The sequence below is a fragment of the Hyla sarda genome, assembly GCF_029499605.1.
Source record: "Hyla sarda isolate aHylSar1 chromosome 1 unlocalized genomic scaffold, aHylSar1.hap1 SUPER_1_unloc_4, whole genome shotgun sequence".
NCBI lineage: Eukaryota > Metazoa > Chordata > Amphibia > Anura > Hylidae > Hyla > Hyla sarda.
The window spans coordinates 304,186-331,511 of NW_026607590.1; the positions used below are offsets into that span (position 1 = coordinate 304,186).

Here is a 27,326-nt window from a genome sequence, read left to right on the forward strand (position 1 = left end):
GGAGCAATGAACCGTAAAAGCCATTTATCGATAACTAGTAATAGTCCCCTATGGGTGTTAAATAATAATTATTTTTTTAATATTAATAGGCCCCAACCCTAATAAAAATGACCCTCATACAGCCCCGTATATGGAAAAATAAAAAAGTTATAGGGGCAATATTAAACATACTTATTTTGTTTTAAAAAAAAAAGTCTAACTTTTGTACTACAAGTAGTACAATAACAATAAAGCGTGTAAACATGGGGATCATTTTAATCGTATTGACCACCACAATACAAAGAACATGTCGGTTTTACCATAAATTGGGTTTTTACTGTTAATTGTGGGTTTTTTTCTAATCCCCTCCACATAATATTTATTTTTGTGTAAAAACCAATACCAAGGATAAATGGACAGAAAGTAATATATCTGAATAATCAAAAAATAGTATGTAAAAAGTAAAAAATAAATGAAATAATACCAGTCAGTATATCATAAGCTTAACTGGAATCTACACTCCGCAGGCCCATGTGGGTGCAGCACCCGAAGAAGACGAGGAGGACTATGGGTAAGGTGGCTTTATAGGGCGGGAGACCTTGGAGATATCTGTTGGAATCCAAGGGGGAGATTTAACCTGTGTAGAGGAAAAGTGGGGCAGTTGCCCATAGCAACCAATCAGATTTCTTCTTTCATTTTCAAAGAGGCTTGTTACAGTCAGCGCTCCGGTCCCCGCTCCTGGACCGGAGACACACTGACCGGCAGCACAGAGTTTACCCTGTCAGCAATGCGGTTAGCGTGGCGGGAGGTCCCCGCACACGCGCCACATTCCGATGCCGCCCCTTACCTCCTGCGGCTCCGTGCATCCTCTCTGTCCCCCGGCGCGCGCGTCCCCGCTCTCTGGGGAGCGCGCGCGCGCCGGCTTCATGAAATTTAAAGGGCCAGCGCACCATTAATTGGTGCCTGGCCCAAAGTGCCTATAAATGTTCCCTGCCCCTTCCTGCCCTTGCCGGATCTTTGTGCCTCGTGCCGAGAGAAAGCATTCCATACCATTTAAGTGTTCCCTGACAGTTGCCGACCCTTGCCTGTGACCTCTGCCTCTGAACCCGTGCTGCCTGCCTTGACCTGTTGCTAGTGACTACCGCTTCTGATCCTGTGCCGCCTGCCCTGCCCTTCGCTACGTCTGACTACGCTTCTGCCTGTTCCTCCTGTACCGTGCATATCTCAACAACCAGAGGGGTCGAATCGCTATCTGGTGGAACGACCTGGGGGCTACCAGCCGCAGCAAGACCATCCTGCTTTGCGGCGGGCCCTGGTGAAGACCAGTAGCTCCTTAGATTCCGTTCCCTGGGTACAGCCCACGCCATCACCCCTCTGGTCCAGTGGATCCACCTCCAGTCTCCTGTCCGGACCGTTACAGTAAGATCCGGCCATGGATCCCGCTGAGGTATCTCTTCCTAGCCTTGCGGATCTCACTACCGTAGTGGCTCTACAGACGCAGCAGATCGTCCAGTTGATCGCCATGGCGCAACAGCTTCTGCCTGTCCAGCAACAACCGTCTCCTCCGCCTATGCCGGCTGCTCCACCTCAGCAGCAGCCGTCTCCTCTTCCAGGATCCGCTTGTCCTTGCCTGACAAGTATGGCGGAGATCTGAAGCAGTGCCGAGGGTTCCTGTCGCAGTGCTCACTCCACCTTGAATTAATGGCCGACCAGTTTCCATCTGAACATGCCAAGGTGGCCTTCATCTTCAGTTTGTTAACCGGGAAGGCCCCCGCCTGGGCTACACCTCTGGTCCAGTGGATCCACCTCCAGTCTCCTGTCCGGACCGTTACAAGGCTTCTGATTGGTTGCTATGGGCAACTGCACCCCTCTTCCTCTACACAGGTTTTGATAAATCTCCCCCTAGTGTTTACACACAATCAGTATGTGATTAAATATAGATTTCTTATATGAGAATAAGAACAAGATAAAGTTGTAATAAAAAGTAAGTGAACCCTGTGAGTTATTAGTTTACTTATATTGTGTGCACCCTGCTGTATGCACCAACACCTAGGGGGTATTAGTACCGTAACTGCTGCTCCACATCCCGTCACCATTCCAACCCACACAGGTTATGTGCTAGATGGGCTCTTCCCCCTCTGTCTACCGCGCCCTTTTATATCCTTAGGGATATTCAAAAAGTCCTATCAGAACAAAAATGGTACCGATAAAAACTGAAAAATGAGCCCTCCTACAGCCGCATATACAGAAAAATAAGTTATAGGGGTCAGAAGATGAGATTTTAAAACATGCAAATTTTTGTACAAAAAGTTATATTTTTTTTAAAAGAAGAACAAAAAAAAATCTATAAAAGTGTTGATGTCATTACAAAGTTAAATTGGTAGTGTATAAAACAAGCCTCATATGGGTCTGTAGATGAAAACTGAAAGCGTTCTGATTTTTAGAAGGTGAGGAGGAAAAAATGAAAGTGCAAAAATGGAAAAACCCTGAATCCATAAAGGGGTACTCCCGTGGAAACCTTTTTTATTTTTTAAATCAACTGGTGCCAGAAAGTTAAACAGATTTGTAAATCACTTCTATTAAAAAATCTTAATCCTTCCAGTACTTTTTAGGGGCTGTATACTAAAGAGAAATCCAAAAAAGAAATGCATTTCCTCTGATGTCATGACCACAGTGCTCTCTGCTGTCCATTTTAGGAACTGTCTAGAGCTGGAGAAAATCCCCATAGCAAACATATGCTTCTCTGGACAGTTCATAAAATGGACAGCAGAGGTCAGCAGAGAGCACTGTGGTCATGACATCAGAGGAAATGCATTTCTTTTTTGGATTTCTCTTTAGTATACAGCCCCTTAAAAGTACTGGAAGGATTACGTTTTTTAATAGAAGTGATCTACAAATCTGTTTAACTTTCTGGCACCAGTTGATTAAAAAAAAAAAAGTTTTCCACGGGAGTACCCCTTTAAGGAGTTAAAGTTGTCCTCTTATGACCCCTATAACTCTTTTAGGACTATATAAGGGTCATTTTTTGCGCCATAATCTCTAGTTTCTATTTATATCATTTTTGTTTTGATGGCAATTTTGATCATAAATGTTTTCCTGGTATATGAAGCAACCGAAAATCAGCTCTGACCTTGTACAGCACTGACCGTGCAATTTAATTATTATTATATTTTAATTTAGACATTTACGCTTGCGGCATTACAACATGTTTATTTTTGTTTACGTTATTTTATTTTAAAAAAATGGGAAAAGAGATTCAAACTTTTATTAGGGGAGGGGCATATTCACATTTATTAACACTTTTATATACTTTTTTTTATAGTACATTTTTATTACTTTTTAGTCTCCTTAGGAAACTATTACACGTGATCTTTAGATTGCAGACACTGATCAATGGCGTCATATAGATCAGTGTTATCGGCACTCTATTACTACAGGCTGCTGACGCTGTCTACAGTAAGGGAGCGCCGATCAGATGAGCTGGAAGCTGGTAGGGACCCTCCGCCTGTCCTCTCAGCTGATCGGGACCCTGCAATTTTGTCGTGATGGTCCCGATCAGCTGCCTGAGCTAACTGGCAACACTTTTTTTTTCTGTTTTAGACGCCACAATCAACATTGATTGCAGCATCTAAAGGGTTAGTGTCAGACATGGGACCAATTAGTGATGTCCGTCATTAGTTGTGGGTCCTGGCTGCTGCTAACAACCGGGACCCACCAGGTATGAAGCGCGCTCAGCTTCATTTATGGCCAGTGTCCTGAAGGGGTTAATAGATTCCTTACTATACCCTGTTATAAACCTCATATAGGTAAATATCCTCAGGTGTCATCATGGAGGATTTCCGAGCTCTTTATTATAATCTTCCTGACAACATGGCCGACACTACATAAACAATAAATCTCCATATAATGGCCGTCCTTAGTATAGGTTATTTATATAGGAAATAAACAAGCTATAAGGGGTGACTACCTTATGGGGACAGCCCTCACTAGAACCCTCCCTATAAAATAATTACTTTATTTGGTATTAGTTAAAATATATATGACCCCAAAATAGTTAAAATCTGCAGTGGTAGGGAAATATTTATGGTCAGGTGTAAAGGAATTCACACACTAGGGGGTGTTCGGGGCAGCTGCGCATTTACTTAATTCCACTCTGTGGACCACTGGTGATTCCAGTGTCCACTAGTGCACAGCTATCCTTCACTCCTTTGTTACTAGAATTCCCCTGTACCACGCTAACTAAAACCTAGACCGTAGGCCTCCCCGACGTTTCGGTGACGAATCACCTTTTGTGGACACCAGTGGTCCACAGAGTGGAATTAAGTAAATGCGCAGCTGCCCCGAACACCCCCTAGTGTGTTAATTCCTTTACACCTGACCATAAATATTTCCCTACCACTGCAGATTTTAACTATTTTGGGGTCATATATATTTTAACTAATACCAAACAAAGTAATTATTTTATAGGGAGGGTTCTATTGAGGGTTGTCCCCATAAGGGGGTCACCCCTTATAGGTTGTTTATTGCCAATTTTGCCCTGAACACTCTCAGGGAAATTTTTTTGAGTATTATTAATATAGGAAGAGTTATATGGGCTTCAATGTCTTTAGTCTCATCTCACCCTCTTGGACTTTCTTCCCAAAGGGCCGGTTACCTCATCCAAAATGGTGGATTTCATCCTTCCAAGATGGACGCCTCTGTCTCAGCTTCTCACAGACTCCATTCTTCTCCTACTTCCCGTCCGTCCATGTCCCTCCTCTATAATGAACTTATACTAATAGTCATGGGTGTGTCTGTTATAATTTAGGATGTGTCTAGTATAATTGGGGGTGTGTGTTATAATTGAGGGTGTGTCTATTATAATTGGGGGGTGTCTATTATAATTGGGGAGTGTCTGTTATAATTGGAGGGTGTCTATTATAAATGAGGGTGTGTCTATTATAATTGGGGGGGGTCTATTATAATTGGGGAGTGTCTATTATAATTGGGGAGTGTCTATTATAATTGGGGGGTTTCTATTATCATTGAGGGTGTGTCTATTATAATTGAGGGTGTGTCTATTATAATTGGGGGGTGTCTATTATAATTCAGGGTGTGTCTATTATTATTGGGGGGTGTCTATTATAATTCAGGGTGTGTCTCCTATCATTGAGTGTTCGTATGTTTGAAGGCTAATTAATTAGCCTGTATTTGTGGGAGGGGCGGAGATTCGCTATAAGAACCCGCGGCAGTACCTGTGCCTGACGCCGCGGGTTCGTCACGTGACGGGATCAGCTGACACGCGAGTCAGCTGATGCACGGGAGTTCCGGTTTCAGCGCAATGGTAACCGGCCGGGGCCGGTCAGGGTGGCGGTGTCCGCTGCAGCCCTCTCTCCGGAGGTAAGCCAGAGTATGGAGGGCACCCTCGGTCAGCCCCGGCCCCGGTTTCAGCACGGCGTTCCACGTGCTTCTTGACCTGTGCGTGCGCCCCGTTGGCAGCCTGACAGCGCGTGTAATCCGGCAGCGGGAGCAGTCACGGGCGCCCTCACTTAGGTATTTAGATGGGGATGTCTTATGGCAAGACCTCGCTCCCCCCCACAAGCCCTGCATATCTGGGTTCAGTTAAGGGAGAATGTGCATTTCATCTGAGGGCGAGCGCTTGCAACTCCACACAGCTCTGCACTCTGCACAACTCTGTCCCAATTCTGCATGAGCGTTATTGGCAAGGGGGGGGGGGGGGGTGGTCACTGCATTTCCAGCTCCCCCCCCCCCCCCCCTTCTCTCTCTCCTGAACCCAGGCTATATGATGTATAAGCTGTGTGTGGATATAAAGCTGTATTTAACTGTATGTGGCCACCAGTATTGCACGTCTCAGTATACGTGGTTAGGATATAGGGGTGCTGGGAATTCAGTGCTACGTGCACCATAACCCCATTCCATAGTCAGTAATGCACAATGCATTTCAGTCATTGGTCACAGGGTTATTGCGTGTGTTAATAGCGCTTTGTTCTGATTATGAGTTTTGCCCTCTATTTTTCAGGTGTACTCCTACGCGGCAGTATATGGCATAACTCTAACTGCCTAGATAGGTTACAGGATGTAGTAGGGAATAGGAGTTAGTAAGAGATTCAATTAGGTAGGTTCGCTATACGATTAAGCATCGACCACAAATACTTCATTACGAGTCCAATCCTCCTCCCTTGTGGGCCGGCATGGTATACATTAGGTGGTGGGTGTTTTCTTATTGGATACTTCATGTGTATATATGGTATATCCTCCCACTGTACTGAAATAGTATTGTACTATGTCATTAGATTCTATATATATACATCCAGCACTGTACAGTGTATCTCAGTGATAACCTGTAACCTTGATAATGAGAACATGTATTGAGAAATATCCCATAATATGTAACATATGTGAACAAAGAGCGATCTGTCAATCATGGCCGGTGGGGAATATCCAGTCCCAGCAGCTCCCCATGGATTATACCTGTTGGGTCTTCACCATGAGGAGCAGCGGACACATCATATCTCTACATTGTTATGGGGGATTATTTCCCAGCAGACAAAATTATAGAGATAAATGGATAAGAAACTTTATGTTTGAAAAGTAAATTTTTATTAAACATTTGTAACAAGGTTTGGGACCAGTTTATATATATAAATAATCATGTATAATATTCTAGTACCTAGTGACATATATACAGATGTATTATTTGGATTCTATTCGCATTTTGTATTTTAGACATTTTTTGGAATAGTCACTTTTTCAATGTAAATTTATTGCTCTACATTGATCTCTCCTATGACTTTGACTGCAATGGTTGTAGCTTTTGTACAATTTGACAAGTTAGAAGGCTACTTTGTGTGCATTCTTTGGTGTATAAGAAGAATTGCTTTTCGAGTAAAACATTTTCCACATTCTGCACATGAATATGGCTTCTCTCCTGTGTGGGTTCTTTGATGTTGAACAAGATGTGATTTATTAGTAAAACATTTTCCACATTCTGTACATGAATATGGCTTCTCTCCTGTATGGGTTCTCTGATGTTGAACAAGACTTGATTTAGAAGTAAAACATTTTCCACATTCTGAACATGAAAATGGTTTCACCCCTGTGTGAGTTCTTTGATGTTGAACAAGATTTAATTTAGAAGTAAAACATTTCCCACATTCTGAACATGAAAATGGTTTCACCCCTGTGTGAGTTCTTTGATGTTGAACAAGATTTAATTTAGAAGTAAAACATTTCCCACATTCTGAACATGAAAATGGCTTCTCTCCAATATGAATTTTTTGATGTTCAGACAGATGTGATCTCTGAGTAAAACATTTACCACATTCTGAACATGAAAATGGCTTCTCTCCTGTGTGAGTTCTCTGATGTTCAACAAGCCGTGATTTAGAAATAAAACATTTCCCACATTCTGAACATGAAAATAGTTTCTCCCCTGTGTGAATTATTTTATGTTCAACAAGATTTGATTTAGAAGTAAAACATTTCCTACATTCTGAACATGAAAATGGTTTCTCCCCTGTGTGAATTCTCTGATGTTTAACAAGCCGTGTTTTATAAGGAAAACATTTTCCACATTCTGAACATGAAAATAGTTTCTCCCCTGTGTGAGTTCTTTGATGTTGAACAAGATTTGATTTAGAAGTAAAACATTTTTCAGATTCTGAACATGAAAACGGCTTCTCTCCTTTGTGAGTTCTTTGATGTACAACAAGATCTGAATTAAAAGTAAAACATTTCCCACATTCTGAGCATGAACATAGCTTTCCTGTTTGAGCTCTTTTATGTGTAACACACCTTCTGTGGCTTTTATTTTGCTGAACATCCTGTGATGAGTGAGAAGACAGGACCTGTATATAAGGATGAGATGACAGATCTTGGCTGTGAAGGGCTGAGGGTGTATCTGGGATAATGGAATGTTCTTCATATGTATCTTGTGTGATATCATCATCTGCTTTATAATCTGAAGATATAAGATTCTCCTCTGATCTCCTGGTACAAGACTCTGCAGAGAATAACACAGATTTTATTAATATCTGCGCCCATATTTATAGTCTTTTTAGTAGAACATTATAAGTGCAGCATGTGACATTATGGAACCTTCTCCCCATCTTCCAGATATTAAATAGTTAATGTAAACATAATATAGGTTCTTTAGGTCACATACACCCCACTTCTGGACAGTGCTGTGGAGTCGGGGTCGAGAAGTCGGACGAAATTTTGGGTACCTGGAGTCGGAGTCGGAAAACAATGCACCGACTCCTACTAAATTTAGATTGGAATAAAAAAAAAAAAAAAGCAAGTTTAAATGTCCCAATTCACAAAAAGTTATTATTAATGACTTCTCTACTGTAAGAATAAAGACCAATGCATGCAGTGCCTCATGTAACCGCACAACAAACACGTTAAGTGACCGTGAAGAAGCTTTTCATGTGCTTCACTATATGGCACGCAACGCACAATTAGGAGCGGCAATACTTATACTTTCCATAGTGTTGTGTTCTGCTGTTACAGGGAACCCATGGGTAACCTCGCCTCTCACTGATAAGGGGTTAAGGAAATATGTTTTTTGCAGGACTAGAGACACTGGAAAAACTGCTGCCATTCAGCTAAGGCTATAAAAACTTGTAAACTCTGATTGTTAGCTTTAACTTTAAACATGACTATGGGATTCTACTAGGGAAATCATGTTTTATAATAAATGCCCCTTCCTGGATCCTCCCACTGCCCTATCTTCAGCAGCAGATCAGCACACAAAAAGGAGAAGGCAGCAGCTTCTACCCAACTACCTCTCTCTGCTAGAAGAGCTTAGAACTTGGTGGGTTTCTTGGATTCAACTGTGTTTATAAATACATTCGCATTTAATACAGAGGAGTCGGAGTCAGGGAGTTGGAGTCGGAAGTACAAAAAACTGCGGAGTCGGAACATTTATCTACCGACTCCACAGCCCTGCTCCTGGACCCCATCACACCCCGATCCAGCAGCAATGAACAATCCATAGGGCAAAAATCAGACGTCAGCCGAGGCGGTTCAGAGCCCCCAGCAATACAGAAGAGCTGGGAAATATCCCAAATTATTCCTCTAGTCGTATACATGGAAATCCTGCTGACTATATAAGATGGAGACAACAGAGACAAGAAAAACAACAGCGCAAACAAGGACTTTAAAGACAACGCGCACGCTCAGTATCAGTGAGGGTGCATACCATCTATCACACTCCACTCAGGGAAAATGCCTATAAAACATTATTATGTTCCAGGATGGGGATAAGTGTCTGATCAATGGGGGATCCGAATGCTGGGACCCCCACAATCTCCTGCATAGGACCCCGGCTTTCCCCAGGAACTGAGTGTGTCGCCCCCCCCACACACACACACTTTCATGTATCTCTATGGGAGAGTCAGAGATAGACGAATGCTGTATCTCTGGCTCTCCCATAGAGACATATTGGGGGGGTGTTGGCCGCCACTTAGTGCGGGGTCGACACACCTTGTTCCGGAGATCGTGGGAGGGTCCCAGCGGTAGGACCGCCCGTGATAAGTTGTCCTGCATGATAGTACTCCTTTAAAGTGTACCGGTCAGATCCAACATAAAAAACATTTTTTTAATATATCACTCAGTACCTAATCCTGTACATCTAATTTTTATGTGTCTAGCACATTTTTTTTTTATTACACTTTTAATTTCGCTCACTAGTCTGAATTCCTCTCAAAGGGAGGGGGCGTGGCCTCACTGTGCAGGTCTCCGCCCCCTACCTCAGTATGCTGTCTGCTCACATCTCCCCAGCATTAGCAAAACTACAACTCCCAGCATGTCCTCACGGACAGTAGCGGGACACAAGCTGACAGTGGGAGGAGCCCTGCGCTCACAGCTGTCAATCAAGGAAGTGTGTCCATGACATAGGTGATGACTCATGGACACAGCAGGACTAGTATGTGTCCAAGCAGGCAGGGGGGGGGGGGGCAGTTGTTTGACTGGATTTATCAGTATGAAATACTGAACATTTTCTAATGAAATCAATTACAAAACCTATTGGTTATACATGATTTACAACGTATCAAAAGTTTTTGTATCTGACAGTGCCCATTTAAATAATTCCACACAATAATGTTGCAGGTGATGACTGAGTAGAATCTGTGACTCTTCTCTATATTTAGTGGTTACTACTCACCTGGGCAGTTACCTGTAGTAATGTCCTCCTTATACTGCTCATCACTGCTCACATCTGTCTCTTCTTCTTCCTTTATGTCTGTAGCATTAATATAGATCAGATCTTTCCTTGTAGTAATGACCTCCATATTCTTCTCATTAAGTGGACGGGGACACCTCTCTGGTGCTGTTCTCTTACTGGATCTGACTGTAGGGAACACATACAGAGACTGAATTCATTCTTTACATACAAATAATGAGAGGACGTGTGTATATAGTCATGTCTATTACCTGGTGATGTGAGGGGCTGCTGATCCTCCATCATGACCTGATCCTTGTACTGATCCTTGTGTCCTTCTACATACTCCCACTCCTCCATGGAGAAATAGACCGCCACGTCCTGACACCTTATAGGAACCTGACACATAATGATACAGTCATCACCCCGACCCATCCAGTGGTGTTACTGTATAATGTCCCAGCATTCCCAGCAGTGTCCCCTCTCCAGTCATCACCAGACCCCTCCATTACTGTATAATGTCCCAGCAGTGTCACCTCTCCAGTCATCACCAGACCCCTCCATTACTGTATAATGTCCCAGCATTCCCAGCAGTGTCACCTCTCCAGTCATCACCAGACCCCTCCATTACTGTATAATGTCCCAGCATTCCCAGCAGTGTCACCTCTCCAGTCATCACCAGACCCCTCCATTACTGTATAATGTCCCAGCAGTGTCACCTCTCCAGTCATCACCAGACCCCTCCATTACTGTATAATGTCCCAGCAGTGTCACCTCTCCAGTCATCACCAGACCCCTCCATTACTGTATAATGTCCCAGCAGTGTCACCTCTCCAGTCATCACCAGACCCCTCCATTACTGTATAATGTCCCAGCAGTGTCACCTCTCCAGTCATCACCAGACCCCTCCATTACTGTATAATGTCCCAGCAGTGTCACCTCTCCAGTCATCACCAGACCCCTCCATTACTGTATAATGTCCCAGCAGTGTCACCTCTCCAGTCATCACCAGACCCCTCCATTACTGTATAATGTCCCAGCAGTGTCACCTCTCCAGTCATCACTAGACCCCTCCATTACTGTAAAATGTCCCAGCAGTGTCACCTCTCCAGTCATCACCAGACCCCTCCATTACTGTATAATGTCCCAGCAGTGTCACCTCTCCAGTCAGCACCAGACCCCTCCATTACTGTATAATGTCCCAGCAGTGTCACCTCTCCAGTCATCACCAGACCCCTCCATTACTGTATAATGTCCCAGCAGTGTCACCTCTCCAGTCATCACCAGACCCCTCCATTACTGTATAATGTCCCAGCATTCCCAGCAGTGTCACCTCTCCAGTCAGCACCAGACCCCTCCATTACTGTATAATGTCCCAGCAGTGTCACCTCTCCAGTCATCACCAGACCCCTCCATTACTGTATAATGTCCCAGCAGTGTCACCTCTCCAGTCATCACCAGACCCCTCCATTACTGTATAATGTCCCAGCAGTGTCACCTCTCCAGTCATCACCAGACCCCTCCATTACTGTATAATGTCCCAGCAGTGTCACCTCTCCAGTCATCACCAGACCCCTCCATTACTGTATAATGTCCCAGCAGTGTCACCTCTCTAATCATCACCAGACCCCTCCATTACTGTATAATGTCCCAGCAGTGTCACCTCTCCAGTCATCACCAGACCCCTCCATTACTGTATAATGTCCCAGCAGTGTCACCTCTCCAGTCATCACCAGACCCCTCCATTACTGTATAATGTCCCAGCAGTGTCACCTCTCCAGTCATCACCAGACCCCTCCATTACTGTATAATGTCCCAGCAGTGTCACCTCTCCAGTCATCACCAGACCCCTCCATTACTGTATAATGTCCCAGCAGTGTCACCTCTCCAGTCATCACCAGACCCCTCCATTACTGTATAATGCCCCAGCAGGGTCACCTCTCCAGTCATCACCAGACCCCTCCATTACTGTATAATGTCCCAGCAGTGTCACCTCTCCAGTCATCACCAGACCCCTCCATTACTGTATAATGTCCCAGCATTCCCAGCAGTGTCACCTCTCCAGTCATCACCAGACCCCTCCATTACTGTATAATGTCCCAGCAGTGTCACCTCTCCAGTCATCACCAGACCCCTCCATTACTGTATAATGTCCCAGCAGTGTCACCTCTCCAGTCATCACCAGACCCCTCCATTACTGTATAATGTCCCAGCAGTGTCACCTCTCCAGTCATCACCAGACCCCTCCATTACTGTATAATGTCCCAGCAGGGTCACCTCTCCAGTCATCACCAGACCCCTCCATTACTGTATAATGTCCCAGCAGTGTCACCTCTCCAGTCATCACCAGACCCCTCCATTACTGTATAATGTCCCAGCAGGGTCACCTCTCCAGTCAGCAGCTCCATCATCTTGTTGATGAGTTCTCGGATCTTCTGTTCATCCATTTTCTCATGTATCAGGGAGTGAGGTGGGGGCCCCGGAATTGGGCTCAGGGTTCTTCCCCATCCTTCACACACAGGGGCCCGACAGCGCCCACTAGAGGACTTCTTCACTACTGTGTAATCCTGTGTATGGAGAGACACATTAATATCACTACATACATTCCCAGAATCCCTCACCTCTCCAGTCATATCCATCTGTTATTACATAGATAAGAATGAGGTCATGTGACATCACTCCCAGAATCCCTCACCTCTCCAGTCATATCCATCTGTTATTACATAGATAAGGATGAGGTCATGTGACATCACTCCCAGAATCCCTCACCTCTCCAGTCATATCCATCTGTTATTACATAGATAAGAATGAGGTCATGTGACATCACTCCCAGAATCCCTCACCTCTCCAGTCCTATCCATCTGTTATTACATAGATAAGAATGAGGTCATGTGACATCACTCCCAGAATCCCTCACCTCTCCAGTCATATCCATCTGTTATTACATAGATAAGAATGAGGTCATGTGACATCACTCCCAGAATCCCTCACCTCTCCAGTCCTATCCATCTGTTATTACATAGATAAGAATGAGGTCATGTGACATCACTCCCAGAATCCCTCACCTCTCCAGTCATATCCATCTGTTATTACATAGATAAGAATGAGGTCATGTGACATCACTCCCAGAATCCCTCACTTCTCCAGTCATATCCATCTGTTATTATATAGATAAGAATGAGGTCATGTGACATCACTCCCAGAATCCCTCACCTCCCCAGTCATATCCATCTGTTATTACATAGATATAAATGAGGTCATGTGACATCACTCCCAGAATCCCTCACCTCCCCAGTCATATCCATCTGTTATTACATAGATAAGAATGAGGTCATGTGACATCACTCCCAGAATCCCTCACCTCCCCAGTCATATCCATCTGTTATTACATAGATAAGAATGAGGTCACGTGACATCACTCCCATAATCCCTCACCTCTCCAGTCATATTCATCTGTTATTACGTAGATAAGAATGAGGTCATGTGACATCACTCCCAGAATCCCTCACCTCCCCAGTCATATCCATCTGTTATTACACAGATAAGAATGAGGTCATGTGACATCACTCCCAGAATCCCTCACCTCTCCAGTCATATCCATCTGTTATTACATAGATAAGAATGAGGTCATGTGACATCACTCCCAGAATCCCTCACCTCTCCAGTCATATCCATCTATTACATAGATAAGAATGAGGTCATGTGACATGACTCCCAGAATCCCTCACCTCTCCAGTCATATCCATCTGTTATTACATAGCTAAGAATGAGGTCATGTGACATCACTCCCAGAATCCCTCACCTCTCCAGTAAGACGGAAGAGTATCTGTAGGGTGAGGTTTATGATCCTGTCGGCCATCTTGTTCCTGTCTCTCTCCATGGTTGATGGGTCATCCTGGAGAATTCTCTTATATAGAAGATATCAGCAGAGGATCCTGGATTGGAGAAACCTGAAGGGAAGAAGAGGAGACGATGATAAATGGCGGCTGCTAATAGAAACAACAACAGAGAAAGAAAGAGACAAATACACAGAAAGTTCTGGATCTTGTGATCTTCTTCGTTAAGTCATAAAACCTTGTGGACCTGAAGGGGTTAATAGTAATGTCCCCTCCCCCAGCGCTCCTGATGTCACCACAACCGTATATACCTCCACCTGCAGACTGTACAGGAGCCGTGTGCTTACAGGACCTGCGATGACGTCACCGTCATGTGATCAGTCACATGGAGGAGGAGGAGTCACATGATCAGGGGCTGCTGCTCTAGGCTCATCTGCTCAGTGTATGCAGGACTCTGCTGTGCTGGTTGTGATCGCTGCTGGATGAGCTGAAGTTATGTGTATGCAGCAGAGCTGTGTGTGTGTGATGTGCGTGGTGCAGAGCTGTGTATGTGTGTGTTATATATGTCTGCAGCAGAGCTGTGTGTAATGTGCATGTAGCTGAGCTGTATGTGTACACAGTAGAGCTGTATATGTGTAATGTGCATGTAGCTGAGCTGTATGTGTACACAGTAGAGCTGTATATGTGTAATGTACATGTAGCTGAGCTGTATGTGTACACAGTAGAGCTGTATATGTGTAATGTACATGTAGCTGAGCTGTATGTGTACACAGTAGAGCTGTATATGTGTAATGTACATGTAGCTGAGCTGTATGTGTACACAGTAGAGCTGTATATGTGTAATGTACATGTAGCTGAGCTGTATGTGTACACAGTAGAGCTGTATATGTGTAATGTGCATGTATCTGAGCTGTATGTGTACACAGTAGAGCTGTATATGTGTAATGTGCATGTAGCTGAGCTGTATGTGTACACAGTAGAGCTGTATATGTGTAATGTAGCTGAGCTGTATGTGTACACAGTAGAGCTGTATATGTGTAATGTGCATGTAGCTGAGCTGTATGTGTACACAGTAGAGCTGTATATGTGTAATGTGCATGTAGCTGAGCTGTATGTGTACACAGTAGAGCTGTATATGTGTAATGTGCATGTAGCTGAGCTGTATGTGTACACAGTAGAGCTGTATATGTGTAATGTACATGTAGCTGAGCTGTATGTGTACACAGTAGAGCTGTATATGTGTAATGTGCATGTAGCTGAGCTGTATGTGTACACAGTAGAGCTGTATATGTGTAATGTACATGTAGCTGAGCTGTATGTGTACACAGTAGAGCTGTATATGTGTAATGTGCATGTAGCTGAGCTGTATGTGTACACAGTAGAGCTGTATATGTGTAATGTACATGTAGCTGAGCTGTATGTGTACACAGTAGAGCTGTATATGTGTAATGTACATGTAGCTGAGCTGTATGTCTGCACAGTAGAGCTGTATGTGTTTAATGTACATGTAGCTGAGCTGTATGTGTACACAGTAGTGCTGTATATGTGTAATGTGCATGTAGCTGAGCTGTATGTGTACACAGTAGAGCTGTATATGTGTAATGTACATGTAGCTGAGCTGTATGTGTACACAGTAGAGCTGTATATGTGTAATGTACATGTAGCTGAGCTGTATGTGTACACAGTAGAGCTGTATATGTGTAATGTACATGTAGCTGAGCTGTATGTGTACACAGTAGAGCTGTATATGTGTAATGTACATGTAGCTGAGCTGTATATGTGTAATGTACATGTAGCTGAGCTGTATATGTGTAATGTGCATGTAGCTGAGCTGTATGTGTACACAGTAGAGCTGTATATGTGTAATGTACATGTAGTTGAGCTGTATATGTACACAGTAGAGCTGTATATGTGTAATGTACATGTAGCTGAGCTGTATGTGTACACAGTAGAGCTGTATATGTGTAATGTACATGTAGCTGAGCTGTATGTGTACACAGTAGAGCTGTATATGTGTAATGTGCATGTAGCTGAGCTGTATGTGTACACAGTAGAGCTGTATATGTGTAATGTGCATGTAGCTGAGCTGTATGTGTACACAGTAGAGCTGTATATGTGTAATGTACATGTAGCTGAGCTGTATGTGTACACAGTAGAGCTGCATATGTGTAATGTACATGTAGCTGAGCTGTATGTGTACACAGTAGAGCTGTATATGTGTAATGTACATGTAGCTGAGCTGTATGTGTACACAGTAGAGCTGTATATGTGTAATGTGCATGTAGCTGAGCTGTATGTGTACACAGTAGAGCTGTATATGTGTAATGTACATGTAGTTGAGCTGTATATGTACACAGTAGAGCTGTATATGTGTAATGTACATGTAGCTGAGCTGTATGTGTACACAGTAGAGCTGTATATGTGTAATGTACATGTAGCTGAGCTGTATGTGTACACAGTAGAGCTGTATATGTGTAATGTACATGTAGCTGAGCTGTATGTGTACACAGTAGAGCTGTGTGTAATGTGCATGTAGCTGAGCTGTATGTGTACACAGTAGAGCTGTATATGTGTAATGTGCATGTAGCTGAGCTGTATGTGTACACAGTAGAGCTGTATATGTGTAATGTGCATGTAGCTGAGCTGTATGTGTACACAGTAGAGCTGTATATGTGTAATGTGCATGTAGCTGAGCTGTATGTGTACACAGTAGAGCTGTATATGTGTAATGTGCATGTAGCTGAGCTGTATGTGTACACAGTAGAGCTGTATATGTGTAATGTGCATGTAGCTGAGCTGTATGTGTACACAGTAGTGCTGTATATGTGTAATGTACATGTAGCTGAGCTGTATGTGTACACATTAGAGCTGTATATGTGTAATGTACATGTAGGTGAGCTGTATGTGTACACAGTAGAGCTGTATATGTGTAATGTGCATGTAGCTGAGCTGTATGTGTACACAGTAGTGCTGTGTATGTGTAATGTACATGTAGCTGAGCTGTATGTGTACACAGTAGTGCTGTGTATGTGTAATGTACATGTAGCTGAGCTGTATGTGTACACAGTAGTGCTGTGTATGTGTAATGTACATGTAGCTGAGCTGTATGTGTACACAGTAGAGCTGTATATGTGTAATGTACATGTAGCTGAGCTGTATGTGTGTAATGTACATGTAGCTGAGCTGTATGTGTACACAGTAGAGCTGTATATGTGTAATGTGCATGTAGCTGAGCTGTATGTGTACACAGTAGAGCTGTGTGTAATGTGCATGTAGCTGAGCTGTATGTGTACACAGTAGAGCTGTATATGTGTAATGTACATGTAGCTGAGCTGTATGTGTACACAGTAGAGCTGTATATGTGTAATGTACATGTAGCTGAGCTGTATGTGTACACAGTAGAGCTGTATATGTGTAATGTACATGTAGCTGAGCTGTATGTGTACACAGTAGAGCTGTATATATGTAATGTGCATATAGCTGAGCTGTATGTGTACACAGTAGAGCTGTATATGTGTAATGTGCATGTAGCTGAGCTGTATGTGTACACAGTAGAGCTGTATATGTGTAATGTGCATGTAGCTGAGCTGTATGTGTACACAGTAGAGCTGTATATATGTAATGTACATGTAGCTGAGCTGTATGTGTACACAGTAGAGCTGTATATGTGTAATGTACATGTAGCTGAGCTGTATGTGTACACAGTAGAGCTGTATATGTGTAATGTACATGTAGCTGAGCTGTATGTGTATACAGTAGAGCTGTATATGTGTAATGCCCATGTAGCTGAGCTGTATGTGTACACAGTAGAGCTGTATATGTGTAATGTACATGTAGCTGAGCTGTATGTGTACACAGTAGAGCTGTATATGTGTAATGTGCATGTAGCTGAGCTGTATGTGTACACAGTAGAGCTGTGTGTAATGTGCATGTAGCTGAGCTGTATGTGTACACAGTAGAGCTGTATATATGTAATGTACATGTAGCTGAGCTGTATGTGTACACAGTAGAGCTGTATATGTGTAATGTACATGTAGCTGAGCTGTATGTGTATACAGTAGAGCTGTATATGTGTAATGTACATGTAGCTGAGCTGTATGTGTACACAGTAGAGCTGTATATGTGTAATGTACATGTAGCTGAGCTGTATGTGTATACAGTAGAGCTGTATATGTGTAATGCCCATGTAGCTGAGCTGTATGTGTACACAGTAGAGCTGTATATGTGTAATGTACATGTAGCTGAGCTGTATGTGTACACAGTAGAGCTGCATATGTGTAATGTGCATGTAGCTGAGCTGTATGTGTATACAGTAGAGCTGTATATGTGTAATGCCCATGTAGCTGAGCTGTATGTGTACACAGTAGAGCTGTATATGTGTAATGTACATGTAGCTGAGCTGTATGTGTACACAGTAGAGCTGTATATGTGTAATGTACATGTAGCTGAGCTGTATGTGTACACAGTAGAGCTGTATATGTGTAATGTACATGTAGCTGAACTGTATGTGTACACAGTAGAGCTGTATATGTGTAATGTACATGTAGCTGAACTGTATGTGTACACAGTAGAGCTGTATATGTGTAATGTGCATGTAGCTGAGCTGTATGTGTACACAGTAGAGCTGTATATGTGTAATGTACATGTAGCTGAGCTGTATGTGTACACAGTAGAGCTGTATATGTGTAATGTGCATGTAGCTGAGCTGTATGTGTACACAGTAGAGCTGTATATGTGTAATGTACATGTAGCTGAGCTGTATGTGTACACAGTAGAGCTGTATATGTGTAATGTACATGTAGCTGAGCTGTATGTGTACACAGTAGAGCTGTATATGTGTAATGTACATGTAGCTGAGCTGTATGTGTACACAGTAGAGCTGTATATGTGTAATGTACATGTAGCTGAGCTGTATATGTACACAGTAGAGCTGTATATGTGTAATGTGCATGTAGCTGAGCTGTATGTGTGTAATGTACATGTAGCTGAACTGTATGTGTACACAGTAGAGCTGTATATGTGTGCTGTACATGTAGCTGAGCTGTATGTCTACACAGTAGAGCTGTATATGTGTAATGTGCATGTAGCTGAGCTGTATGTGTACACAGTAGAGCTGTATATGTGTAATGTACATGTAGCTGAGCTGTATGTGTACACAGTAGAGCTGTATATGTGTAATGTGCATGTAGCTGAGCTGTATGTGTACACAGTAGAGATGTATATGTGTAATGTACATGTAGCTGAGCTGTATGTGTACACAGTAGAGCTGTATATGTGTAATGTACATGTAGCTGAGCTGTATGTGTACACAGTAGAGCTGTATATGTGTAATGTACATGTAGCTGAGCTGTATGTGTACACAGTAGTGCTGTATATGTGTAATGTACATGTAGCTGAGCTGTATGTGTACACAGTAGAGCTGTATATGTGTAATGTACATGTAGCTGAGCTGTATGTGTACACAGTAGAGCTGTATATGTGTAATGTACATGTATCTGAGCTGTATGTGTACACAGTAGAGCTGTATATGTGTAATGTACATGTAGCTGAGCTGTATGTGTACACAGTAGAGCTGTATATGTGTAATGTACATGTAGCTGAGCTGTATGTGTACACAGTAGAGCTGTATATGTGTAATGTACATGTAGCTGAGCTGTATGTGTACACAGTAGTGCTGTATATGTGTAATGTACATGTAGCTGAGCTGTATGTGTACACAGTAGAGTTGTATATGTGTAATGTGCATGTAGCTGAGCTGTATGTGTACACAGTAGAGCTGTATATGTGTAATGTGCATGTAGCTGAGCTGTATGTGTACACAGTAGAGCTGTATGTGTAATGTGCATGTAGCTGAGCTGTATGTGTACACAGTAGAGCTGTATATGTGTAATGTGCATGTAGCTGAGCTGTATGTGTACACAGTAGAGCTGTATATGTGTGATGTACATGTAGCTGAGCTGTATGTGTACACAGTAGAGCTGTATATGTGTAATGTACATGTAGCTGAGCTGTATGTGTACACAGTAGAGCTGTATGTGTACACAGAGCTGTATATGTGTAATGTACATGTAGCTGAGCTGTATGTGTACACAGTAGAGCTGTATATGTGTAATGTACATGTAGCTGAGCTGTATGTGTACACAGTAGAGCTGTATATGTGTAATGTACATGTAGCTGAGCTGTATGTGTACACAGTAGAGCTGTATATGTGTAATGTACATGTAGCTGAGCTGTATGTGTACACAGTAGAGCTGTATATGTGTAATGTACATGTAGCTGAGCTGTATGTGTACACAGTAGAGCTGTATATGTGTAATGTACATGTAGCTGAGCTGTATGTGTACACAGTAGAGCTGTATATGTGTAATGTACATGTAGCTGAGCTGTATGTGTACACAGTAGAGCTGTATATGTGTAATGTACATGTAGCTGAGCTGTATGTGTACACAGTAGAGCTGTATATGTGTAATGTACATGTAGCTGAGCTGTATGTGTACACAGTAGAGCTGTATATGTGTAATGTGCATGTAGCTGAGCTGTATGTGTACACAGTAGAGCTGTATATGTGTAATGTGCATGTAGCTGAGCTGTATGTGTACACAGTAGAGCTGTGTGTAATGTACATGTAGCTGAGCTGTATGTGTACACAGTAGAGCTGTATATGATGGTTATATACAGGTGGCGGTGACTTTATGATCATTAAGTATAATAACCTCCTGTTATTTTAATACATTTTGCTGAGAAGACGAGATCTCTGCACATGTTGTAGACGCCACCATGTCTGTTTTTTTCTCTAGTTGAATTTTTAATGGTCACTCTCAATAAAACTATTTTTTGCTATTGGATTCCTTATGGTAAATAAAAAAAATCTTTGTTTAAATCTTTGTTTTTTATGTTTTATTTGTGTTTAAAAAAAGCTGCCACTAGGTGTCTCTCTACTTGTCCTGAGCACATTTCCCCCATCTCATACACAGACTTTGGACTCCTGCTGGTCTGGCAGAAGTTCAAACAAGAAGTGCAGCCTGGAGTGCTGAGGGGGGAGGTTGCAGCCTTATCCAATCATAGCTCATCTCACACTGAACTGCTCTGTGCTGTGTAGCAGAGTGTGGGAGGAAGTTCTCCCCTGTATGGCTTCAGATGATGTCACGCCTGCTGGGGAACGCCCCTTCCCAGTCTGTGAATCTGACTGAGAAGAAAATATAGAGTAATATCAAGGTTTAAAACTAACAAATAATAAAAAATAAAGGCCGGGGGTGGTTTATCATGATGGGGCAGTGACCTGGGAGGATTATAACATGTAACAAGTTAGTCAGAGGTTCTCTTTAATGAAACCGCGCGGTCAATGGCGTAAACATAAAAAATACCAATCAATCAATAAGCCCCAGGAAAACTATAGTGGTAATAAAATAGTACAGATCCCGGCACATCCGGCTCGTACATTCCTGTATACGGACAAATAAGAGTTATAGGGGTCAGAGGAGGACGATTCTAAGTCTAATCATACACACGATGCAGGAAGAGACAGAGGTCGGTAACTGCCATATGAGAAGACTGGTTTCCCCGGTACGTACTCTTACAACAGCGGAAGGGTCACAATAGCGGTACCGCCATTAAAGCCATCTTCCCTGCTACAACCTCTTAAGAGTAAAAGTACAAATCATGTGACAAAACTGGAAGAAGAACAGAGGGAGCAGTCAGGATTTGGGGGGGATGCAGGTGATGTCTTTATTCTAGAACAGTGCGGTGCATACACTTCATACAGCGGGACTCCAAGAGCCCGGGATCAAACAGGTTAACAGCTGCTGTCACACTGATCAAGCAGTGCTCCGTCAGACCCCCCACCTGGGCGCAGGTAAAATACACCTCCCCCACCCACATCACAGAAGAGGGGGTTACACTTCGTCCTAACACACAGTGAATTAATAACAAATCGTGTGCGTCTGTTCACTCGTCTTCACCAAAATCCAGATGATGCATCATTTCCAATCTGTCGTTCACACCGGGATTTCCCAGGACATTAGTCTTAAGTATCCATGACTGTTCCGGACGTCTATTCCACTCGCTGCAGTCATTCTCTGCAATCCTACAAATTGTAATGTTTTTGGGTCATTATCATGCGCTTCTCTTACCTGCTGTATTAGTCTCGGGAGCCTTTCCCCGTTCTGAGGGGGTTAACATGCTCCCGAAATCTAATATATAAAGGGCGAGTAGTGCACCCAATGTAAAATCTACAGCAACTGCAGCCAATGGCATAGACAAGGTTTTTGGTAGGACAGCATATAAAGTCCCTACAGGACACCTCTATACCCCCCAGGGGTACAATACAGCAATAACTGCGCCAATTACAGCTGACACATTTATACCTCCCTTTTACAGGATTCTTTCCTAACCAGCTTTTTCTGTGACGTGGGTGGGGGAGGTGTATTTTACCTGCGCCCAGGTGGGGGGTCTGACGGAGCACTGCTTGATCAGTGTGACAGCAGCTGTTAACCTGTTTGATCCCGGGCTCTTGGCGTCCCGCTGTATGAAGTGTATGCACCGCACAAGAATAAAGACATCACCTGCATTCCCCCCAAATCCTGACTGCTCCCTCTCTTCTTCTTCCAGTTTTGTGTCTAAATCTAATCATGTCTTTAAAAAATAATTTAAATGTTTAACCCCTTAAAGACTCTTTTTGCACTTTCGTTTTATCCTCCTTACCTTTTAAAAATCATAACCCTTTCGATTTTCCACCTAAAATCCATATGATGATTACTTTGTGCGCCACCAATTATACTTTGCAGTGATATTAGTCATTTTACCCAAAAATCTACAACGAAACAAAAAACAAATAATCATTGTGTGACAAAATAAAAAAATAACCCCACCATTTTGTAACTTTTGGGGGCTTCCGTTTCTACGCAGTGCACTTTTTGGTAGAAATGACACCTTCTCTTTATTCTGTAGGTCCATACGATTATAATGATCCCCTACTTATATAGGTTTGATTTTGTCGCACTTCTGGAAAAAATCATAACTACATGCAGGAAAATAAATATGTTTTAAAATGTCATCTTCTGACCCCTATAACTGTTTTATTTTACCACATATGGGGCGGTATGAGGCTCATTTTCTGCGCCGTGATCTGAACTTTGTATCGGTACCATTTTTGTTTTAATCAGACTTTTTGATCGCTTTTTACTTATTTTTTTATGGTACAAAAAGTGACCAAAAATACGCTATTTTGGAATTTTTTTTTACGGGTACGCCTTTGACCGTGCGGTATAATTAACAATATATTTTTATAGTTTTGACATTTACTTACGCGATGATACCACATATGTTTATTTTTATTTTTATTGACATAGTTTTTTATTTTTATGGAAAAAGGGGGGTGATTCAGACTATTAGGGAAGGGGTTAAATCACATTTATTAACAGTTTATTTTAACTTCTTATTTTGTTGCAATGTTACAGCCCACATAGGAGGCTATAACATTGCACACACTGATTTCCTACACTGGTCACTGCCATACAATAGCAGGGAATGTATCAGTGTTATCTCCACTCGACTGCTCCTGTCTGGATCTCAGGCACGGAGCAGTCATTTGGTGATTGGACAGTGAGGAGGCAGGTAGGGATCCTCCTCGTTGTCCGATCGCTGAATGACTGTTCCGTGTCTGAGATCCAGGCAGGAGCAGTCGAGCAGCGATAACACTCATCAATGCCATGCTATTGTTTGATCGGCGTGTCTGAAGGGTTAATACCGGGCATCACCGCGATTGGTGATGTCCGGTATTAGCCGCGGGTCCTGGCCGTTGATGGCCGCCAGGAACGACCCGATTTGACGTTATATCACGGGAGCCGGCGCAGGACGTAAATATATGTCCTGCGTGGTTTTTGTATTTTCGTTTTTCCCTCCTCGCCTTCTAATAATCGTAACTCTTTTATATTTCCATCCACAGACCCATATGAGGACTTGTTTTTTGCACTTTGTCCTTTGTAATGACATCACTCATGTTACCATAAAATGTACGGCGGACCCCAAAAATTATTATATGTGAGGGGAAATTTAAGAGAAAACCACAATTTTGTAAATTTTGGAAGGTTTTGTTTTCACGCTGTTCACTTTACGGTAAAAATGACATTTTCTTTATTCTATGGGTCAATACGATTAAAATGATCCCCATGTTATATACTTTTCTATTATTATACTGGTTTATAAAAATCTCAAACTATTTATAAAATTATTATGAGTGATCTTCTCTGTGGCCTGATAGAAGTTACAAAACTACAACTCCCAGCATGCCCAGACAGCCTTTGGCTGTCTGGGCATGCTGGGAGTTGTAGTTTTGCAACATCTGGAGGGCCACAGATTGGAGACCACTGTGCAGATGTTGCAAAACTACAACTCTCAGCATGCCCAGACAGTCCAGGCATGCTGGGAGTTGTAGTTCTGCACTAGCTGGAGGTACACGGGTTGGGAAACACTGAGTTAGAAAACAGATCCTAACTTAGTGTTTCCCGACCCGTGTGCCTACAGCTGTGTTCACAACTACAACTCTCAGCATGCATGGTCTGTCAGTACATGCTGGGAGCTGAGAGTAGTTTCTAAAATAGAAAAACATCTCATAAAATTGTCCAGGCATGCTGGGTGTTTTGCAACAGCTGGAGGCACCCTGTTTGGGAAACACTGCTGTATACCGATGCACAGACCTAGTCCTGCTTAAGTGGTGCAGCAAGTCACGCAGGCCGGGATGTAACAAGTTAAACTTTCCTGGCATACAGGTCCAAGCTTTAGGCTATAATCCCCACCATTTTCTGTAACAATAATGGCTGGAACATTAAACTGTGCACAAAAAGCCATTTCCCCATTACATTTATAGGAATTCTACAGGAAATATTTGCTCCTTTTGGGACAGATTTTTGAGCCTTTTTTGGGGCCTTTTCTCTCCCAGAAATGGTGATAAAACATAGTGGGAAGATATTGGTATTGTGAAGCAGCCGGCATGGTTCTTAGTTGTGTAATGTGTCCAGTAGGGGGCGAGAGTCACACTGGGGAGATTTATCAAAACCCTTCAAGAGGAAAAGTTACCCAATTGCCCATAGCAACCAATCAGATCGCTTCTTTCATTGTTACCAAGGCCTCTGCAAAGTGAAAGAAGCCATCTGATTGGTTGCTATGGGCAACTGGGGAACTTTTCCTCTGGACGGGTTTTGATAACTGTGTTTGTGATTCCGTTTATACTCTTGGAAAGGACAAAAACGTAACGTTAGATGCTAAAACAGATTCTGCGCTTCACATTACTACAGGATCTTTTTACCATTGACTTACATTATAATACAATAAAATATGGTGTATAAATAATCTGTAATGGGAGAGGTTTATCGGACCCGTGTGGAGGAGGAGGGGATAAGTCGCCATGAAGACCAATCAGATCGCTACTTTCATTTTTCATAGGCCTTTATAAAGATGGGATATGCGGTCTGACTGGTCGCTGTGGGCGGCTGCTTCACTCTTCCTCTGCACCGGATTTGATGAATCTCTCCCAATGAGTCCATTCTAAAGAAAAATGGTAAATGGCGCCATTAAAACCTGTAGATGACAGCGCAACCCGCCCCACAAACAGCCCTGTACATGGAAGATGGCGAAAGTCATATGGGGCAGAATAGGGGAATTGGAAGAAGATTTATTATGGGAAAAAAAAGGTTTTACTTTTCTAAGAGAAGTGCGATAGTATAAACCAAATGTAACTATGAGTATCGCTGAAATCATATTAAATGACAAAATAAAGAGAACGTGCCAGGTTTACCATGAACTGCACTGTGGAAAAACAAAAACACCAAAAGGTGCACATTATTTTTTATTTCTCTTTAATTCCTACTCCACAAATGACATTTTCTTGGTGTCGCTGGACATTTTATAGTAAAATAGAAGGTGTCATTACAAAGTACAATCAGTTGTGCAAAAAAACAAGTCCTGTGGATGGAAAAGTAAAATGCACCAAAGAAAATAGTCCTGGATGATGTGACAATGCTGGACATACTGATGAAAGGTTCTGTGTAACCAGCTTCAGCCTCAGACTGTGATTGAGAGCGATCATGGAGCTTTATATTATTGCTATACCCAGTGGATTATTTACCCTGTTAGTGATCGGGGTCATATTCTACATCTGTATTAAGAAATATAAAGCTACACAACATGACGACTTAGAAGAAGTTGTTGTAGAGAAACCAACCAATAAAAACCAATCATCTGATGATGACAACTTAGAAGAAGAGAAGAGAAAGGCTGCGGCCTCGGAGGAGCCTGACACCGCACCACCAGCCAAGAAACCCAGGACAGAAGGCAAGTGTGATCAAAGTGGTGAAGATGAAGGTCCATCCCAGGATGAGCCCAATATCTACACACCACAGAACACCAAGGGCCTGTCTCCTGGACAAATGTCAGTGCTGCAAAGTCAAGGCTATGACGGCATGCTGGATGATGAGATCATCAACATGGCTCAAGATCTCCTCCAAAGGCAATTCCCCGACTCCGATGGCCTCCAGCCTGTGGCCGCTGTCCTCTTTCCCGGGTACGAGGTAACAAAAGATGCCGTTCAGATCCATAACGACTGGAAAAGAATGCATTGGCTAACCACCTGCTATAGAGATGGCAAGATCATGGTGGCCGACAGCATAAGAACCCACAATCTGTCCCCTTCCATACGTGACCAGATAACAAACCTATACAGTGGAGTGGTACACGAGCCCCTTAATCATCTGCACTTTCTGGACGTAGACCAGCAGAGTAATAACTACGACTGTGGAGTGTTTGCCATCGCTTATGCTTATGAGTTGCTGGCAAAGGACGGAGACCCAGAGGTGACATATGACCACGCGGCAATAAGGGGACATCTCATAACGTGTCTACAGAACGGTATCATAACCAAATTTCCCACAAAGGAAAAGTAAGACCACCACCGCAATTACAGTGCTGACTGTCAATGGACCAACTAAGAAGCACAGGACTTTATTTCATTTTAGAAGAGTTTAAGTGCTAGTGTGTGTCTTATAATAAATATATATAAACCTAAGAAACCTGTCATATTGTGGACTAAATATACATGAAAAAGGTAAAATCATAGAATCAAAACATTCAACAACATTGATGACACGATCATAATACATAGAAGCCTAGAGTTCTATGAGCGGCTCTAGACTTTGTGAAAATTGAGTTGAGTGCGATATTGTGTGTATGTAGCAGAGCTGAGTGTGTGTGTGTATATAGCAGAGCAGAGTGTGTGAATGTGTGTATGTAGCAGAGCTAAGTGTGTGAATGTGTGTATGTAGCAGAGCTGACTGTGTGTGTGTGTGTGTGTGTAT

At 42.8% G+C, this 27,326-nt stretch overlaps 1 protein-coding gene across 4 annotated transcripts in view; it reads right to left on the bottom strand.

Annotated features, from left to right (window-relative positions):
* Nucleotides 1-6,200: 6,200 nt before the first annotated feature.
* The window catches only part of LOC130298186 (gastrula zinc finger protein XlCGF57.1-like), a 91,119-nt gene continuing 69,993 nt past the window's right edge, over nucleotides 6,201-27,326 (bottom strand). For 2 of the 4 annotated variants that reach the window (XM_056551098.1, XM_056551097.1), the window contains 5 exons: nucleotides 13,947-14,094; nucleotides 12,532-12,711; nucleotides 10,417-10,543; nucleotides 10,148-10,333; nucleotides 6,201-7,981 (listed from right to left, as the gene is read on the bottom strand). In XM_056551098.1, coding sequence (XP_056407073.1) covers nucleotides 6,819-7,981; nucleotides 10,148-10,333; nucleotides 10,417-10,543; nucleotides 12,532-12,711; nucleotides 13,947-14,024 — 1,734 coding nt within the window. In that variant the 5' untranslated portion in view covers nucleotides 14,025-14,094 and the 3' untranslated portion in view covers nucleotides 6,201-6,818. Of the gene's footprint in view, nucleotides 7,982-10,147; nucleotides 10,334-10,416; nucleotides 10,544-12,531; nucleotides 12,712-13,946; nucleotides 14,095-14,291; nucleotides 14,321-27,326 lie in introns of those variants that run through there. The other 2 variants (XM_056551099.1, XM_056551096.1) reach the window with 2 other exon arrangements.